The following is a 15141-nucleotide window of genomic DNA, read 5'->3' as shown; positions in this document are numbered from 1 at the left end:
CGGCAGAGCTGGCTCCATTTCTGCACAACTGTGTCCCTTAGAAAGTTCCTCTTCATGTTGCGATGGACTGGGTCTCCCTGTCATTCCCACCCACTAGTTCTAATTCTGTTCCCAGAAGTCCCACAGGCGAGGTGGTGCCTTGTGCCCTGTAAGAGCTCTGCAGGGAGCAACAGCGGTCGCTAAGGTCCCAGTCTTTCGACCAGCAGACACAGCTCCAGGCCCTTCAGGCTTTCAGGGAGGACATCACAGCCAGAGGGAGCTTCTCAAACAGAAATATGGTCATGCCACTCTGCTTTAAAAATGTCCAATGACTACTCATTATGCTGAGGAAGAGACGCAGGCCTCCCGCTGCACTCTGCAGGCCTGCACAGTCAGGACTTGGCCGCATCCCTAAACCCCGCGTTGCCCCTCTCTTTCCCCACCTTGTTCTTGGCTCCAGCCACACTGGTCTTCCCTCAGATCCTCAGATCGGCTACCCTTCTTCCCCCTCCTCCCACCAAGGCCTCTGCATTTCTCATGTTCTCTGAAAAGCATCCTTCTCCCCTACCTTTCCACCTAGCTAGTGCCACTCATTCTGAGAGTCTCAACTCAAATGCTGCCACCTATGGGAAGCTCTCCTAAGCCCCTAGTCTATGTCGGCGTCTTCTGCCATCTGCTCCCACAGAAACCTGCTCTTCCTCCTTTAGGGCACTTGAGTGCAGCCTGTCTGTGTGGTGTTTGTTTATTCATTTCTGCCTCCCTCATTAGACATTATGCTGTATAAGGGCAAGGACCGTATCTGCTTCTGTTCTCTTGGCATCCACAGCACCTAGTACAATGCCTGGCATTTAGACAATGCACTAGAATGAATGGTCTCAACCTCGCTCACCCCGCAGTTGCCATCACTCTCCTTTCAACACTGTTTTGGAAAGCTGGACCTCTCCTCCACCAAGATCAGAAAGTAGCAACATCATCCCCAATCTCAGGCAATGCTGGCAGATGCAAAGCTGTCTCCCCCAGGGAGGAACGAGACTTAGTACTAGGGGCTCACCTGGTTCTGCAGGCCTGGCTGCGGGAGGGTCCATCACTTGGGAGCTCTGATTTGGATTTCGAATCCCTCCACAGGGTAGACGCCAGGTGTATTCCGGCTGCGACAAAACTGGTACTTAATAATCAATAACCACACCCAAAAATTACAATTGCACCTACTGTGCCAGGACAGTACTAAATCTGTATTAGTCAAGTATAATTGAATCTTTACGACAACCCAGGCTGTCGCTCCCATTTCACGGGTAAGGAATCTGAGGCTCAGAGAGGATAAGTAATTGCTGAAGGTGTCCAGCAAGCAGAATGGCCAGACTTGGATTTGAACCCAGGTCTTTGTAAATCCAGAGCCAATTTCTTAAGCACTACACTATACTCTGGTGTTTAAAGATGTATACCAGAACGGTCATATGGAAGAAGCTGAAAAAGAGGCCAGGCAGGAGGCTTCTGTAATGCTCCAGGGGAGAGCTGGGATGCCTCAAGTGGGGCTGTGGCAGGGGACTGGAGAAAAGGGGACAAGTGACAGCAGGTATTTGGAGGAAGAATGGTAAGAAGGGAAAAGAGGCCAGGTGCAGTGGCTCACAACTGTAAATTCCAGCACTTTGGGAGGCCAAGGTGGGTGGATCACCTGAGGTCAGGAGTTCAAGACCAGCCTGGCCAACATGGTGAAACCCTGTCTCTACTAAAAATACAAAGTCATCCAGGTGTGATGGCACATGCCTGTAATCCCAGCTACTCAGGAGGCTGAGGCAGGAGAATCACTTGAACTCAGGAGGCAGAGGTTGCAATGAGCCGAGATCGCATCACTGCACTCCAGTCTGGGTAAAAAAAGTGAAACTCCATCTCAAAAAAAAAAAGAAAAAAGGAGAAGGGAAAAGAAAAAAGAGAGCGAGGAAAGGGAAAGGAAAGGGAGAGAAACATGGTGAGGCTCTGATACCCCTGGACTGGGGCCTGGAGGGAGTCCCCCTTCCCACCCTGCACTCTCACTCAGACTTCTCCATCCTAGACCAGTGACCCCAAACAGCTGTGGAGCAGCCCTACAGGATCGTGGCCAGATCCCTGCCCCTGGGTAGCAGGCCAGAGCCAGGCCCTGGACACCCACCTGCCACCACAGTGCTGTTTAGTTCAGAGGGATGCAGTTTCTGACCCCCTCACTTAACCTTCCTCTCTGGAAGGTGTCTGGGGCAGCCTCTGCATGTGCCCTGGAGCAAGGGAGGGACACAGACTCACCAGATGGAAGAGGCGTGAGTTGGGGAGTGGGGGCGGGTGCTCCATGGCCATGGGGGGAGGGGGGTAGCGGATCTGGGACCAGTCCTCGAAGCCGTGGTGTGGTACCATGGCTGGCATGGGTGGGTAGGCGTAAGGGTAGGCACCGCAGAGGTGTTCCGGGTGGGGCTCCACATGGTAGCGCTCTCCAGAGGCCTGCAAGAAAAGCTCACGTCTGGCTTTGGCCTGCAACAGGCTGCACGGGATACCCATCTCATCTCCCTTTCTCTAATTAGAACATTGGCTCTCTGAAGGCTAGTAGGCTGGGTACCAAAGGCTGGTACATGGTCATGAAAGACTGCTACATGGCTACAGAAATCTGGATACATGAGCATGGAAGGCTGCATGAGCATGGAGGGCTGGGTACATATGCATGGAAGGTTGTGACATGGGCACGGAAGGCTGGTACACAGGCACGGAAAGCTAGTACATGGGCACGGAAGGCTGTTTACATGGGCATGGAAGGCTGGGCACATGGGCACGGAAGGCTGGGCACATAGACATGGAAGGCTAGGCACATGGGCATGGAAGGCTGGGCACATGGGCACGGAAGGCTGGTACATGGGAATGGAAGGCTAGCACATGGGCACGGAAGGCTGGGTACATGGTCATGGAAGGTTGGGTACATGAGGATGGAAGGCTGGTACATGGACATGGAAGGCTCATACACGGGCAGAGATGGCTAGTCACATGGGCACGGAACAACAGTGATGACAGCTAATGCGTTGTGAACACTGCCGCTGTACCAAATCTGCTCTAAGACTTTTCCCATACAACTCATCAGTTAACTGGCAGACAATGTCCCAGCCCGAGCACACACCGTGTCCATCGGGCTAGCTCCCTGAGGAAGGTAAGATGATGTCAGTGCTGCCACCTCCCTCAAGCCTCCTCACCTTTGCTTTCCTCTTCTGCTGTCTGAGGGCTTCTCTTGCCTTCTCCTCATCTTTGAACGCTTTTAGCTGAGAGAAGCGGGAGGGAGAGAAGACTGTCCGCACAGGTTGTTTCTGGCCAGGCCTGGATCCAGGGCCTAACCAGCCAAGAGCGCTGACTGGCTGATGCTTCCCTCTGGGCCACCATGCCTGGCCTGGCCCCGGGGAAGGGCCCTGAGGGCCAGGCACAGCCCAGGGTGTTGCTACAGGCCACCTGCTCATCACAGTGGTCTGTGTACAGGTCAAGAGGGTTTACGTGACCCTCGCTGCTTCCGTGCTAACATCTTTTAGTTCCACTCTGTGACAGTAAAGCCCCAGAAGTGACTGTGGAAAGTCAGAGGTGGAGGTATCTTACAGTAAACCTCATCATTGTACAAAGAAAGAGTCAGAGAAGGAAAGGGCCTTGCTGAGGTCAAACACGATTGCAGAGCTGGAGAGAACCAGTGAGTGTGCTGATGTCCAGCCTCACCAGGGCCCTCCAATCCACACCCCCTCTCCCCAAGAGGACAGACCAGTTGCCCTTCCTGGGTCCAGCCACTCTCACCTGGGCATTCGACAGGGTGACCTGGGCCTGCAGCTTCTCCACTTGCTTCTTCAGCTCTTCCTTCTCCTCATTCATGCGCTCACGATCGCTGCGCTCCCTCTGGAAGTCCTCCTCAAAGATCTTCACCTGGTGTGGAGGGAGGGTGAAGAGAGGGCGGGTGACCGTTCTGAGTAGGGGTTCCCACCTCCTCAGGCACGGACTCCCATGCCTCCTGCTGGGGTCACAGAGGGCAGAGCTGGGGGTCGTCATGGGGAGTGGGACAGGTACACCTCCAGCCCCCCCCAACTTCAAACAGAGTGGTTCTGTGTCCTAATATCTTACATTCTGGGCTTCAAAGTAGGACTTTATTGGAACGAAGGATCTATGGCTTTTTTTTTTTTTTTTTTTGAGATGAAGTCTTGCTCTGTCGCCAGGCTGGAGCACAGTGGTGCAGTCTTGGCTCACTGCAACCTCCGCCTCCCAGGTTCAAGCGATTCTTCCACCTCTGCCTCCCAAGTAGCTGGGACTACAGGCGTGTGTGAAACGCCCGGCTAATTTTTGTAATTTTAGTAGAGACGGGGTTTCACCATGTTGGCCAGGATGGTCTCAATCTCTTGACCTCATGATCCACCTGCCTCAGCCCCCCAAAGTGCTGGGATTACAGGTGTGAGCCACCGCGCCCAGTCGGATCTGTGGCTTTTTAAAAAAAGATTGAAAGCTACCAACCAGTGCAATCCTTTCACTCCACTGAGACCCACAGGGGCAGTGAGCACAGAACCAGAGTGTGGTGGAGACTGGAGTCTCAATCTGCTGGTTCTGAGAGCAGGCACCCTACAAACTCTGCTAGGTGGGCTGGGAGGGGCCTGCCTCTGTCTCAGCCTGTAGTGCAGATTAGCCGAGACACTGGCTAGGTTCAAGATAGTTTAGGAGAATCAAAAGCACAGGATTAAATAGCATAGAGACAATGGCAGAGCCATCACTTTTCATTTCCTTTCAACCCAATCCTTCTGTGTCCCGCAGGGTTAGCAGGTCTTTAATACCTTTCTAGTATTCAATCTCCTTTAAATAAAGGGGAAAGGAACCCTAGTTCAGATCCTTCATCCGGCAAGAGTATCTGGCTGGAGTTTAATAACATTGTTTTGTTTTTATTGTGTTTATTGCTTACAGATACTTTCTACTTGTGACAAATAATAAATGGGTTTTCCATTTACGGTAGTGATATAAAGCTCCCTTTCAAATTCATTTATTTAGAGTTTATTTTATTTTATTTTATTTTTTTGAGACGGAGTTTTGCTGTTGTTGCCCAGGCTGGAGTGCAATGGCACGATCTCGGCTCACCGCAACCTCCGCCTCCTGGGTTCAAGCAATTCTCCGGCCTCAGCCTCCCGAGTAGCTGGGACTACAGGCATGCACCATCATGCCCAGCTAATTTTTGTATTTTTAGTAGAGACGGGGTTTCACCTTGTTGACCAGGATGGTCTCGATCTCTTGACCTCATGATCCACCCGCCTCAGCCTCCCAAAGTGCTGGGATTACAGGCTTGAGCCACCGTGCCCGGCTAGAGTTTATTTTTTAATACTAGGTAAATAATAGCATGGGTCGGGCACAGAGCTGGCTAAATCATAAAGTGGTACAGGAGCCACTTAAGCTAGGGTTATGGTGCTGGAAGGATAAACCTAGAGCCAGATGGGGGCCGTGGCCAATGGCCAGAAAGTGGATTACTAATTACAGGTTCCATGTGATTCCAAGCCGTCTGGGCCCTCAGGAAAGCTCCAGCTCCCACTGAGCACCTCCCACCTGACTTCCTCTCAGAGGCCTCACCTGCTGTTTCAGCAACTCGTTCTGCGTGACCAGCTCCTGTTTCCTTAGGAGGCCCCCTGCTCCTTCTGGGCTCCCAAATGCTGTTGGTGGAGATGATGGGGGGGCTTGGATACTCAGTGCCTCCTCCAGGGCCTGGAATCAGGAAGAGAAAAGATGGAACCATCAGCAGGAACCCCTGGAAATCAGGCCCCTTTGGAGGGGTCATCCTCAGGGACCTTCTTCCTAATAATGATACTACTATAGCCACCCCCAGCAGTCCTATTTAATAAATGCTACCCTATTTATTAGCATTCTACATGGATCATTTCATTGAATCTTCTGCACAGTGCCATGAAGAAAAGATTATGATCATCATCCTCATTTTACAGATGTGAGAACTGAGACTCAGAAACCTGAAGGGACTCATCCGAGGTCACACAGCTAGTAAGTGGCAGAGCAGGGATTCAAGCCCAGCATATGCTCTTACCCAGAAGGCTAAACTGGGGTTGACATGTAGAAGGGGAAACCTCCCCTTCCCTGAACAGGTGTGGCTCAATTCTTACCATCCAGACCTAGAAGGAACATTAATCCTCTGGGGGAAGCTTCAGTCTCCCCAACGACTGCCCTGCCCTGAGATTCTTCAGCTTCAGCAACTCATTCCCATCCAAACCACCCCTTCCATCCTCAACTCTTCTGTAGAAAGAGTAGACTGGATTTAATTTCTACTTAGTTAATATTTTCCCTTTCTAACCCTAAAAATGGGCTGAAATATCACCAAATAACTTTTTGAAAATAAAAAAGTACTCTTGCTGGGCACGGTGGCTCACGCCTGTAATCCTAGCACTTTGGGAGGCCGAGATGGGTGGATCACCTGAGGTCAGGAGTTCAAGGCCAGCCTGGCCATCATGGTGAAACCCCATCTTTAAAAAAATAAATAAATAAAATTTAAAAAGTACTCTTAATCTATCATGTTCAGAAAATACTTTTCTTTATGTAAATAGTGTGCTCACATCTTCTCAAAGCTTTCTGTTAACTGTGTTTCCCCTTTAACTCTGTTAGCACATTACTCAGAAGTCTGGAACATCTCTCAAGACCGGTCACCCTGTACTTATCACCACTTGGACTTCAGCCCCAGGACAGCTGGGCCTCCCCTCACATGCCTGGGCATCACCTATGGGCCTCCCTGGACCGGGGGGAGACAGAGACCTGGCCCAACTTGGACTCAGGCTTCCATCTGGTCTCCTCAGCTTCCCTAGACACAAAGAAATTGTAGGACCAAGAGAAAATTCAGGAAGCTCCATGGGGAAGTTAGGGCTCCACTTTATCTTCCTAGTCCACCCTACTGTTGTTGTTTTTTTTTTGGAGACAGAGTTTCACTCTTGTTGCCCAGGCTGGAGTGCAATGGTGCAATCTCGGCTCACCATAACCTCCACCTCCCGGTTCAAGCGATTCTCCTGCCTCAGCCTCTCAAGTAGCTGGGATTACAGGTATGTGCCACCACGCCTGGCTAATTTTGTATTTTTAGTAGAGACAGGGTTTCTCCATGTTGGTCAGGCTGGTCTTGAATTCCTGACCTCAGGTGATCCCGCCCACCTCAGCCTCCCAAAGTGCTGGGATTGCAGGTGTAAGTCACTGTACCTGGCCTCCACCCCACTTTTTAGATGAAATGACTGAGGTCTTGAGACAGGGAGATGCCTGAGGTCATGAGCACAGAAGGCTACCTGCCCTGCATCACTCATCCACATGGGTGTCTATCCCCAGCTCTGCCAAGAAAACCTCCAAGGTTATCTTTCTGATTAGCAGTGTGGACAATTCTCTGCCTGGATTTAGAGCCCCAAGTCCCCCAGCTCAGGACAGATCATTTTTTTCTCTAGAAACAGGTCAAGAACCCCAGACTTGGCATAATCAGTGTTTACAAAAACCGAAATCAAAAAGAAAGGGTTTCCCCAGCTGGCGTAGGAATGCTGAACTCATGCCAGAGTTCACTGTGACCAGGGTCAGGATGCAGCGGGAAAGGAAAAACAATTAGCAAGAAAGGAAAAGCAGAGCCATGAACTTAACTCCTGAGGCCCTCAAGAATGTTTCCTTTCAAAGCTCCCTCCTGTCAGCTTCCATCTTTGAAACCCTACTGGACGGTAGGCAGTGCTAGAACTCAGATAGCAAAACTGAGGATCAGGGCTCAGATGGCAAAACTGAGCTGGAGAGGCTAAGCTGGGACTAGACCACTCTGCTTGGCTCAGATCAGAGGGTTTCTGCTTTCCCCAGCCTCCACTCTGGGGGCCCCATCTCCCTGGATCCCACTGCACAAGGGCAGGGCCCTCAGCCTCTACCCTCCTCCCACTCCCTTCAGTGCTTCCTGAACACGTGCTCAGTGCCAGGCGCTGTGCAAGGAGCCAGGGGCAGACACCTTGGTGAAGGTGTGCACCTCCCACTGCCAGGTGGGAAGACAGAATCAAGTAAGTGATGATGAGCCACGAGAAGCGGTGTGAGAGAAGTTGCTGGTACCTTAGGAACATAGACCAGGGCAAGCTGAATGAGACTCGGGGAAGGCTTTGCTGAGCAAATGAGGGTAAAGTGAGTCCTGACAAGCAGGGTGGGCAGGTGAGGCGTAAAGGGAAGTGTGCACCTCCAGAAGGAAGAGCGACACAGGCTCATCCAAGGGCTGGGTCACTCTGGGTGTGGGAGGCAATGGCAGAGCAGATGGGAAGCAGGACGCCAGCTGGCTGACTGGGGGTTACCCTTCCTGAGCTGAAGGGCTGGGGCACCAGTGACGGGGTGGGCATTGCAGCTGGACTCAAGGGAGCCCTGCCCAGCCAAGGGACCCAGGCCGAGGCACCCACCTTGTTGAGCCGCTGGATCTCTTTTTCCTGGTACTCGCGCTGCCGGGTGAGCGGGCTCAGCTGATCCTGTAGGTACTTGACCTTTTGGCGCAGCTCCTTGGCCTCCGCTGTCAGCTGTTCCTTGTCGGTCTGCAGGGAACACGGGGTTGGTAAGCGGGGTAAGGGTGGCCTCTCCAGGAGGCTTCGGACTCCCTGTCCTGCCTGGCCTAGCCTTTACCAGTGCCAACCTTTCTCCCTTGGCCATCGCTCCACAATGCTCACATGCAAGGCACCTGGGGTCGGCACGGTAATGTCCACACGGTCCTGCCCTCAATTATTATGTGTCAATTTAAAATAATAACAAAAAGCAGAAAAAGCAGAAGCTCAGTTGAGTAAAAGACCTTGGATTCTGACACCAGTTCATCCACAAGCAGCCGAGATCCCAGGCACTGCCACCGCCCTCTCTTGTCTAAGCTTACCTACCGGTTACAGGTACAGGGTTCCTAACATGAGTCACAGAGAGGCCTCTGGAGGGCTGTGAGCCCCAAAACTGAATGCAAAATTTTGTCTGTGTGTAATGTGCTAGAAAGAAAAGCCATAGTTCTGACCAGATTCATGTGGGGGGTCTTCTGTGATCCACAGAAAGCGATGAACTACTGATAATCCCTAACAGACACTTCAGCACGTACGGCCTCGGAGCCTAGAAGAGAGATGATACTCCCAGAGAGAAATGTGGCGTAAGGCAGTGAGTGCCCCTCCGGAAAAGAACAAAGTACTGTGGGACTAAAAGAAAGATCGCCACAGCTGAGGGAAGGCTTCCAAGAGGTGGTTCCATAGGGGCTTCATCACAGCCAAGGGATGGCCCTTGGACAGCATCAGGCCCCAGCCCTGTAATATGTTAAGCAACAAATGTCCAGAGAGGGGAAGGGACATAGCCAAGGCCCCACAGTGAGCTGGGGCTAGAACCCAGGTTTCTGTTCCCTTGCTCTCTCCCCTACCACGTCAAAGGAAGTATTTAAACTACAGGATGCAGCACAGTGCAGTGGAAAGACCAGGCACATCCCCAAATAAACTATACATTCCTACGTGTACATAGGTGGGAGAAAGGTCTGGAAACAGATGCACCAAAACAGTGACAGTGGTTCCCTCTGGGGAGGGCCTGGAATCATGGTGGGGGAAGGTGGTCCAAGGAAACTTTCACTTTGCAGTGTGTGGACATTTCGTAACTGTGTATTCACAGCATGTGATTAGGAGATCAGCTGCAGCAGTTAGTTTTCACCAGCCCTGTGTGACCTTTAGTATTCTACAAACCACCTTGTGAGCTGTTTCCATCCAGAGACTGATTGCAGAGGGTAGCCTTGGTCAGAACTCCATGGGAGGTACTCTGGACTCCCTGCCAACAGGCTCCCGCACGGGCATGGCCTTTTCCGAAATGTGTACTTATCTACAGGGCCACCCCTTGTCATGAAACGTCCTATCTTCCCTGAAGCTGACAGGGAAAAGTGCCCTCGGATTCCAGAGATTTGTCTTACCTACCATTGTGAACAAAGGGAGGGGCCAAAGAGCCAGGATGTCTGGCCAAGAGTAACCAGATGTGATCGTGCACTCATAAGGAAAGACAGAAGTGTCCTTCCTACCACAGCTCCAAGTTATGGGGGTGTCACAGATGCAGGCTGACTGCTAAGATAAGGCCCCTAGTGTCCCATGCTGATGGGGCAATCTGTGTTGGAAACATCCATTTCTAAGCTAGGAAAAAGACCATGCCCAGTTCCTATGGAGGGGAAAACATGGTGACATAAATAAAATCTCCCGAGATTCTGGCAGTCAAGTGGCCTTTTCTCTCCAAGGTCCGGAGGGGCCCTGGCTGGTGTCAGTCATACATATGACTGGACAGATACTACTATTTCAGGGGACCTGTTGTTTCCCTGCAAGAAAAAATCTGGTCCCCCTTATGCCCACTCTCTGATCTCTGAAACTTCTTTGTAACATTTCTTTTTTCCCTTAGACAAGGTCTCATTCTATCACCCAGGCTGGAGTGCAGTGGCACGATCTCAGCTCACTGCAACCTCCGCCTTCCAAGTTCAAGCGATTCCCATGCCTCAGCATTCCGAGTAGCTGGGACTATAGGCATGAGCCACCATGCCCAGCTAATTTTTGTATTTTTAGTAGAGACAGAGTTTCACCATGTTAGCCAGGCTGGTCTTGAACTCCTGACCTCAAGTGATACACCCGCCTTGACCTCCCAAAATGGTGGAATTATAGGCATGAGCCCCTGTAATGCCTGGCCATACTTTTTTCTTTTAAAGAAATAGGGTCTTACTCTGTTGTTCAGTCTGGAGTGCAGTGGCACAATCACAGCTCACTGCAGCTCAAGAAATCCTCCCATCTCAGCCTCAGCAGCTAGGTCTATAGGTGCATGGTACTACACCCAACTAATTTTTAAAATTTTGTACAGACAAGGTCTTGCTATGTCACCAAGGTTGGTCTTGAACTCCTGGCCTCAAGCAATCCTCCTGCCTCGGCCTCCCAAAGTGCCATGATCACCGGCGCAAGCCATCACACCTGGCCTTCTCTGCAATACTTAACACGGTTTTACTTATTTGCTTCTGTAATTAGTTGTCTGGCACCTCTTCCCCCGCAAAGGCAGGGCTGTTCCCCTGGACTCTATGTCCAACACAGTGCCTGAGGCAGGATCTGAGCACAAACGCCTGGAAGAATGGGTAGGTGGAGCTCTATCTCATGCTGTAGCCCCTCCCTCACAAATCGCCATCACTACGCTGAACAATTAGCAGCATCCCACCCCACCAAGCGCCATAGAGCTGGCCTGCTAGGATCTTTTTTTTTTTTTTTTTTGAGACAAAGTATCACTCTTGTTGCCCAGGCTGGAGTGCGATGGTGCAATCTTGACTCACTGCAACCACTGCCTCCCAGGTTCAAGCGATTCTCCTGCCTCAGCTACCGGAGTAGCTGGGATTACAGGCACCTGCTGCCACAGCTAATTTTTGTATTTTTAGTAGAGACAGGGTTTCATCATGTTGGCCACACTGATCTCAAACTCCTGACTTCAAGTAATCCATCCACGCTGGCCTCCCCAAGTGCTAGGATATTGGAAGCATTTGAGAGCAGGCCCTAAGCCTGGTATAAACAGAACTTAAAGAAACTGGCCATAAACAGAATATCTATAGTACTGTGACATCCTCGTGAGGGCAGTGACGCACATTGCTAGAGGTTGTTGGATTACTGGAGCTGGGGAAAGACCTAACCCGCCCTTGGGTGGAAGACTGCTCAGGGGGGCTTCTGAACCATACACAATATCATGAGCGACAAGTGCCTTAGACATGTTCCAGCTGCAGCAGATAAACGGCCAGAGCCTGTTTCTTGCCACTAAAGAATGCTTTGTTCCCTGCAAGAATGCTTTCAGTTAAATGATGATTATCACTTGCTGGCTGTCAATAAATGTGTGGGTCAAACTCTGTTCAAGGCTCTCAGCTGGGAATGCCGAGGCCCCGTCTGTCCCATACCTTTTTGCTCTCTATCTCTGTCTGTTTCTTAATTCCTGCAGCGCCGCCTGGGTTGGGGTCTCTACAACCGAGCTGGTATCAGTACTGGGATTACAGGTGTTGGCCATCACGCCTGGCCACCTGGTTGGATCCTCTATACTGTGTGTTTCCCTGTATAATTCCCCAGTCCCTACGATTTTAATGGAACACAAAGTTCTGAATAAAAACAAGAAAATGTGAAAAGCTGCAGTTAATGGAACCTTCTCAATTTTCAGACGGGAAACTGCAGCGCAGAGAAGGAACATGCCCGTGTTTTTGGTCACACAACTCTTTGGCACTTGACCCCCGGATCTCTTGACTCTTGCCCCTGGCTTGTTTGCTTCACTGAACTGTGCTAATGCAGAGGGGAGCTGATTCTGCAGGGACCAGCAGCCACACTTGCCTCCTCCATTTCAATCTTGGACTTGGCCAGAAGGAGCTTGCGGTCAAAGTCACGCTGCTTCTGCTCCCGCTCAGCCTCCAGGTCAGTCACCTGCTTCTGCAGGTCAGCCAGCTTCTGGCGCAGCTCAGTGATCTGGGTTGAGGCAGAGAGAGGAGGGAGTGTGTGAGTCACGGATGCAGAGCGCTTCCAGGGTGTGGGCAGGGCCTGGCTGCCCCAACTTCTCCTCTGAGCCATACTGGGGTGCAGCACAGCCACTCCCCAAGGTTCAACGCTGCTAAAGAGGCAGCGAGATGAAGACCAGGCATGCCCTGTGGGCGCGGCCAGAAACCCCACATTACCTTCTGCTCGTACTGCTGCTTCATAGACCGGAAATGCTGGTCCCACTGCTTGTTCACTTCGAGCAGCTGTGAGGAGAGACGAATTAGCGGGAGATAAGCCCAGAAGGAACAAGGAGCGCCAGCTCCTGCCCCATGTACACTAGCATCCTAAGGTGCACTCAGTGTGTGTGAATAGCTGCTACAGACACTGTCTCCCTCCCTCAGCTCTCAAAAACTCAATGTTGCTCGAAAGCCATTCACCTTTATCAACTGCTGCATTTTACCTTGCCAGGAAAGCAAGATTAACATTAAGATATGGAAACTACATCATTTCAGCGAATAATTATGCAATACACACACCTCTTTGGAGGACAGCCTGGGATTATGTGTTGAAATTTCACATTGTCATCATCTTTAACCCAATCATTGCACTCTGAAAAATTTAACCAACAGACGCACTTACACAAGTGCGCAAAAATATACATCAAGGCTAATCATCTCAGCAATATCTGTATTACAAAAAAATCCAGAGGCCAATCTAAGCACAGCAGATAGGTTAAGTAAATGATAGTTTAAACAGACAATGTGCAGCTACTAAGAAAACAAGAAAATAGGCAGCCAGGCACAGTGGCTCATGGCTATAATCCCAGCACTCTGGGAGGCCGAGGTGGGCCAATTGCTTGAGTCCAGGAGTTCGAGACCAGCCTGGAGAATATGGCAAAACCCCATCTCTATAAAAATATAAAAATTGGGCCGGGCGCGGTGGCTCACGCCTGTAATCCCAGCACTTTGGGAGGCCGAGGCGGGTGGATCACGAGGTCAAGAGATTGAGACCATCCTGGTCAACATGGTGAAACCCCATCTCTACTAAAAATACAAAAAAAATTAGCTGGGCATGGTGGCACATGCCTGTAATCCTAGCTACTCAGGAGGCTGAGGCAGGAGAATTGCCTGAACCCAGGAGGCGGAGGTTGCGGTGAGCCGAGATCGTACCACAACACCCCAGCCTGGGGTACAGGAAATAAACCTGTCTCAAAAAAATAAATAAATAAATAAATAAATAAATAAAAAATAAAAATAAAAATTAGCTGGGCATGGTGATATGCACCTATAGTCCCAGGAGGCTGAGGTGGCAGGGTCACCTGAACTTAGGAGGTGGAGGTTGCAGTGAGCCGAGATTGTGCCGCTGCACTCCAGCCTGGGCAAGCAAAGTAAGACCCTGACTAAAAAAAAAAAAAAAAAAAGATAAAAGAAAAAGAAAGAAAATAAGGCATCTACCACACTTCTTCAGTTCTAAAATGACATCATCCACCATACTCTTGATGCAACAATTCCTCAGGGAAGAAAAACAACCCTACATCATCAACTAAATAAAACAAAAGGAGGAGGTGTATCCCAATGTTGGGACTCAAAAAACGATACCCCCAAAGTGAAGGCCTAGGAGCAAAATTTTTCCCTGACCTTCTGCTTCTATCTTTCATCCCTCATTCTCCCCCCCGTAACCAGAGAAACTAGAATTCCTCTTCCCCAACGTGCAAAGAAACCAGAACCCTACTCCCCCAAAGCCAACCATCAAACCTAAAAATATTACTGTAACCTCTCCCATCTGTGAGTGTCAGAGCTGGCCGTAAAGAAATTCTCTGACCTACTCTGTCTAATACTAGGTCATAAAATCCTAGGGCCAGAGGGTGTCTTGTTCTATACCTGGGTGGATGGAATACTATGCAGAGAGGTCAAGAAGAATCCAGACAGGCAGACAGGCCTTCCTGGTTTCCCCATTCAGACTATTACCAGCAGATTATTCCCTTCTATCCAATCACCTTTCTACACACTGTCCACACTTCATCCAATCTAAAGCACAATAATGGACAGTTTTCCCTGTACCTCTGGGCCTTCATGCTGACGGTTCCCATGCCATGTAAACTTTGATTAGATAAATCTGTTATGCTTTTCTCTTGTTAAACTGTCTTTTGTTATGGGAGTATTGGCCCTGACTCTTAAGATGGGTCATAAGGATTCACATCAATTTCAAAAACATTGTATGTGATAAAAAAATTACTAAGAATTGAAGGAACATAGTATATCTTATAGATATGAATAGATACCCTCAAAGACAGTTAATTGTTTTTTTTTGGAGGCAGGCCCAGGCCGGAATGCAGTGGTGTGATCATGGCTCACTGCAGTCTTCTGAGGTCAAGTGATCCTCCCACCTCAGCCTCCCAAGTACCCGGGACTACAGCTATGTACTACCACAGCCAGCTAATTTATTTTTTATAGAGACAGGGTTTTGTTATGTTGTCTGGGCTGGTCTCAAACTCCTGGATACAAGTGATCTTCCTGCATCAGCCTCCCAAAGTGCTGGGATTACAGGAATGAGCCACCATGCCTGACCCAGTGAATTTTTTAAAAAACAAAAGAAAAAATAATCTCTAAAACAGTATATGTATACACACACACACATACACACATACACATATATGTATACTTTCATTTTTCTACTTTGGAAAAAAACAGGATTATGC

The 15141-nt window shown here is 50.0% G+C and overlaps 1 protein-coding gene across 11 annotated transcripts in view; it reads right to left on the bottom strand.

The window, feature by feature from the left end:
- Window positions 1–15141, bottom strand: part of TNIP1 (TNFAIP3 interacting protein 1) — a 62038-nt gene that overhangs the window by 1322 nt on the left and 45575 nt on the right. For all 11 annotated transcript variants that reach the window (XM_032250166.1, XM_032250168.1, XM_032250162.1 and 8 more), the window contains 8 exons: window positions 12641–12706; window positions 12303–12434; window positions 8382–8510; window positions 5563–5694; window positions 3763–3888; window positions 3183–3248; window positions 2254–2445; window positions 1031–1127 (listed from right to left, as the gene is read on the bottom strand). In XM_032250166.1, the coding sequence (XP_032106057.1) occupies window positions 1031–1127; window positions 2254–2445; window positions 3183–3248; window positions 3763–3888; window positions 5563–5694; window positions 8382–8510; window positions 12303–12434; window positions 12641–12706 (940 nt within the window). The remainder of the gene's footprint in view (window positions 1–1030; window positions 1128–2253; window positions 2446–3182; window positions 3249–3762; window positions 3889–5562; window positions 5695–8381; window positions 8511–12302; window positions 12435–12640; window positions 12707–15141) is intronic.

Source organism: Sapajus apella, unplaced genomic scaffold (assembly GCF_009761245.1).
Source record: "Sapajus apella isolate SASKATOON/1434 unplaced genomic scaffold, GSC_monkey_1.0 scaffold71, whole genome shotgun sequence".
NCBI lineage: Eukaryota > Metazoa > Chordata > Mammalia > Primates > Cebidae > Sapajus > Sapajus apella.
This window is presented reverse-complemented; position numbering and strand designations above follow the sequence as displayed.